The sequence below is a fragment of the Empidonax traillii genome, unplaced genomic scaffold (genome assembly GCF_003031625.1).
Source record: "Empidonax traillii isolate 1590-97213 ecotype Southwest subspecies unplaced genomic scaffold, ASM303162v1 scaffold1917:size59404, whole genome shotgun sequence".
In the NCBI taxonomy this organism is placed as follows: domain Eukaryota; kingdom Metazoa; phylum Chordata; class Aves; order Passeriformes; family Tyrannidae; genus Empidonax; species Empidonax traillii.
This window is the reverse complement of record NW_020957110.1, coordinates 46,100-50,208: the sequence shown is the minus strand read 5'-3', so window position 1 is coordinate 50,208 and position 4,109 is coordinate 46,100. Positions and strand designations below refer to the sequence as shown.

At 53.6% G+C, this 4,109-nt stretch overlaps 1 protein-coding gene across 1 annotated transcript in view; it reads left to right on the top strand.

Annotated features, from left to right (window-relative positions):
• Positions 1–948: 948 nt before the first annotated feature.
• PLEKHJ1 (pleckstrin homology domain containing J1) overlaps positions 949–4,109 on the top strand; it is a gene marked incomplete at its 5' end in the record, with an annotated part of 5,009 nt that continues 1,848 nt past the window's right edge. Inside the window, 4 exons of the mRNA XM_027909022.1 lie at positions 949–1,056; positions 1,955–2,021; positions 3,369–3,459; positions 3,623–3,686. Coding sequence (XP_027764823.1) covers positions 949–1,056; positions 1,955–2,021; positions 3,369–3,459; positions 3,623–3,686 — 330 coding nt within the window. The remainder of the gene's footprint in view (positions 1,057–1,954; positions 2,022–3,368; positions 3,460–3,622; positions 3,687–4,109) is intronic.

Here is a 4,109-nt window from a genome sequence, read left to right as displayed (position 1 = left end):
TGGGAGAACTGGGTGCCCTGGGGGTGCAGGACTGGAGGCACTGGATAATCAGGACAGCACTTGGAGTACTGGGCGAGGAGGGACTGGGGGAACTGGGGGTGCTGGAGAATCCAGGCCGGGAAAGGGGTGAAGGTCTGGGAGAACTGGGCGGGAACTGGGGGGGTCAGGACTGGCTGTGCTGGGTGGGCAGCACTGGGGCTTACTGGGAGGGCTGGGGGGTCGGACTGGGGGGCACAGGTGGTGGGATCCAGGGTGGGACTGGAGGGAGGCTCTGGATTTGGAGCTCTCCCAGGCCGGGTCAGTGGGCTCTGCCTGCCCTGGAGCCACTGGAGAAGCTGCTCAGGGACGTTGTCACCCCAAGGCTGCTACTTTCATTTTTTTAAATATAATTTTAATTTAATTTAAATTTTATTTTAATTTCTGTTTTTATTTATAATATTTGCTTTTATTTTATTTTTTATTTTTTATTTAATTCTAATTTTCTATTTTTATTTTAATCTTTATTTTAATTTTAACTTTATTTTTATTTTTATTTTCTTTTTAATCTTTGTCTTTATTTTATTTTTCGTTTTATTTTTTGTTTTTATTTTAATCTTTGTTTTCATTTTTTAATTTATTTTAAAAATTTTTTATTTTAATCTTTGGTTTTATTTTACTATTATTTATATTTTTCACTTTTTATTTTATATCACTTTTTATTTTATATCACTTTTTATTTTACTATTATTTATATTTTTCACTTTTAATTTTATATCATGTATATTATGTATATAAAATATGTATTATATATTATTTTCATTTTACTTTTATTTCTATTTTTGGTTTAGTTTACTATTTTATTTTTATTTATTTATTATTATTTATTACATATTTATATTTTATTTTTAGCTTACTATTAGTTCACTATTATTTCTATTTTTGGTTTAGCTTACTTTTATTTCTGTTTTTGGTTTATTTTTATTTTATGTTAATGGAACCATCCTTGCAGTGCTGAAGAAGCGCCTGGTGAAGCTCGTGGTGAACTTTCTCTTCTACTTCAGGACAGACGAGGCCGAGGTGTGGAATGTGCTCCTGGGTGGGCTTTGATTCCCTCCCTCTTCCTTCTTTTTCCCGTGGGTTGGTTGTGGGGACTGGGAAAACTCTGCTGGGACAGCGTCCCCTTTTCCTCAGCTCAGCAGGGCTCCAGGAGAGCTGGAGAGGGATGGGGGCAGGACACAGGGAATGGCTTCCCGCTGCCACAGGGCAGCTTGGATGGGATATCGGGAGGGAATTCCTGGCTCTGAGGGTGGGGAGGGGCTGGGATGGAATTCCCAGAGCAGCTGTGGCTGCCCCATCCCTGGAAGTGCCCAGGGGATCAGAGGAGCAACCCAGGATAGTGGGAGGTGGCCCTGGATGGGCTTTGAGGTCCTTCCCGCCCAAACATTCCGTGGAATGTGCAGCAGATGAGGATTTCAGGCCCTTCCCCGCTGCCTGATTCGGGTCTCTCGTGCTGTGTCACTCGCACAACAATTCCCAGTGGGCTGCTCTCGTTCCAGGCCGTGTCCCCGCTGTCCTTGCTCAGGGCTGAGGTAGTTCCTGGTGTCTGTGTGTCCCCCTGGAGCTGTTCCAGCTCCCCACACCCTCCTGCTGCCAGGCAGGGACAGCCCCGGCACAGCAGGGCTTGTTCTGTGTCTCCCAGGGAATATTCCAGGGAAGCAGAAGTTCTGTGCTGTAAAAGCCGGGGGGGGCAGAGGTGATTAACACCTAATTAATATCCGCAGAGTGCTGCAGGTCAGACTGGCACTGGAGGCACCCAAAGGTGATTAAAGGGTGGTGGATTGTCCTGCAGTCAGAGTGAATTATTGCAGAGGAGCACCAGGGTGTCAGACTTGCCTGAAGGGCTGCAGGGAAGGGCTGTGGGTTCGGTTCTGGGGGCACTGTGGGTTAAACCCCTCTCTCTCCGTGTGTTTTGCAGCCCATTGGAGCTCTGCTGCTGGAGCACTGCAGGATCACCAAGGAGGAGGAGAACGTCTTCTCCATCAGTGAGTGCTGCCTGGGCATCGCCCCTGGCCCTTTCCCCCGGGGGCAGAGTGAGAGGGGATGTTTTGCTGCTCAGTTCCTGCTGCTCTGGTGACAGTGGGGTCAGCCCAGCCCTGCCCCTCCTGGCTGGGGTCAGTGCTCCTCGGGTGGGGTTTGGTCTCTCCTCCCAGGGAACAAGCGACAGGACAAGAGGGAACAGCCTCAGGGGAGGTTTAGGTTGAATATCAGGGACAATTTTTTCATGGAAAGGGTGTTCAGGCTGCCCAAGGTGGAGCCACCATCCCTGGAAGTGTCAGAAAAACCGTGTGGATGTGGCTCTTGGGGTCGTGCTTTAGTGGTGACCGTGGTGGTGCTGAGCTGATGGTTGGGCTTGACAACCTTAAAGATCCTTCCCAGCCTTAACAATTCCGTGGCTCTGTCCCTCACTGCCAGCTCTTCCTGCCTGTGCCACGTCCCATCCCAAGCACGGGGCCACTCCAGGGTGTGGGATTTGCTCAGCTGCACGTGCAGAGCAGCCAGAAATCCCTCCTTGGTGGGGGGGTTTATTGACAGATCTCTGCTGTGCTGCTGCATTTTATCCACCTCCCTCTCTCAGTGGGCTCAGATAAAGCCTCGGTGGGGCTGATCCAGCCCCTCCTCCCGCTGTGCTCCGTGTCCTTGTGGCGATACCGCGGCTCCAGCTGGATCCGTGTCCCCCGGGAGAGCCTTTCATCCCACACGTGCTGACAACAACAGGATGTTCCTCCAAGGCCGTCCCTGTATCTCTTGGCCTGGCTGCAGGGGCACAGCTGTGTCTCCTCCCTGCTGCTGTCCCTGCCTCCAAAGAGCCCTCCAAAACGGCCCCAGCGCTCCAGGCTCACCGAGTTTCGGGGTCTGGGGCTGTGTGTGTGGGGATGAGGATTCCTGAGGGAAGTGTTGAGCCCCCCAGCAGCTGCTGTGGGATGAGGGCAGCTCGTGGCCCTCTCCCAGTGCAGTTGGACTCCTCAGTGGCTGCTCTGTGCCTGCATCCCAGGCCCTTCCTCAGGGCTGGCTTTCACTTTGGTTTGAATCCCTGGAGGCTTCCCCAGGAGCCTTCAGGGAGTTCCAGGCCCAGGTCTGGTCCAGTTCAGTTGCTCTCACGTTGGGAAGTTGGTCTTCCCGAGCTCTTTGGCTGCTGGAAGCTGACAAGTGGCCTGGGCAGCTGCTCCAGGGCACCCAGAGCAGGGAAGGGACAGGAGAGGGGCCGTGACTGGGATTACCAGCCCGGTCCCAGGTCGGCTTCGTTAACAGAGGTGCTAATTGTGGCCCGGCAGGGGAGCAGGGGCAGCTCTGCCAGGACCTGCCCTGAGCCCTTTCCTTGTTCCTGGCAGGTTTCATCGAGGAGCCAGAGAGGAAATACTGCTTCGAGTGTGCCAGTGAGGAGCAGTGTCAGGAGTGGGTCGAGGCCCTCAAACGAGCCAGGTGGGAAGGGCCGTGGGAAGGAGCTCTGGGATCAGCCTGGGGGGAACCCGGGAGCACAGGGGTTGTCTCCTCCCAAAACAGCTCCCCCCACCCCAGCCCTAAACGGCATCTGCAGCTTGCCCACGTCCTCCTGTGCTCAGCAGGGTCTGGTCCTGTCTTGCAGCTACGAATTCCTGAGGAGGAGCTTAATTTTCTACCGGAATGAGATCCAGAAGATGACAGGGAAGGTGAGTGAGGCCCTCGGGGTCGGGTGGTGACTGATGGGTCTGGACAGGAGCTGGGGATTGGTCCTGCACAGGCTGTTTGATCCGGAGGGAGATCCCAGATTCCACAGGGAGCCGTGGGCTCCACAGGCACATGGGAGCACCCTCCTCTGGACACACGTCTGTGCTGGAGTACGCCAAGGATGGGAGCTGGACAGGCCTGGCTGGGCTCCCAGCAGGTCTCTGGAAGAGTTCACCACCAGCCCTGGCCAGATCTGTGGGTGCAGATGCTGCTCTCACCCTGCCAGGCCCCTCGGAGCATCCCCGGTGACAGGGGATGACTGTGGGTCAGGGGTGGCAGGGGGTGACTGTGGGTCAGGGGTGACAGGGGGTGACTGTGGGTCAGGGGTGACTGACAGGGGGTGACTGTGGGTCAGGGGTGACAGG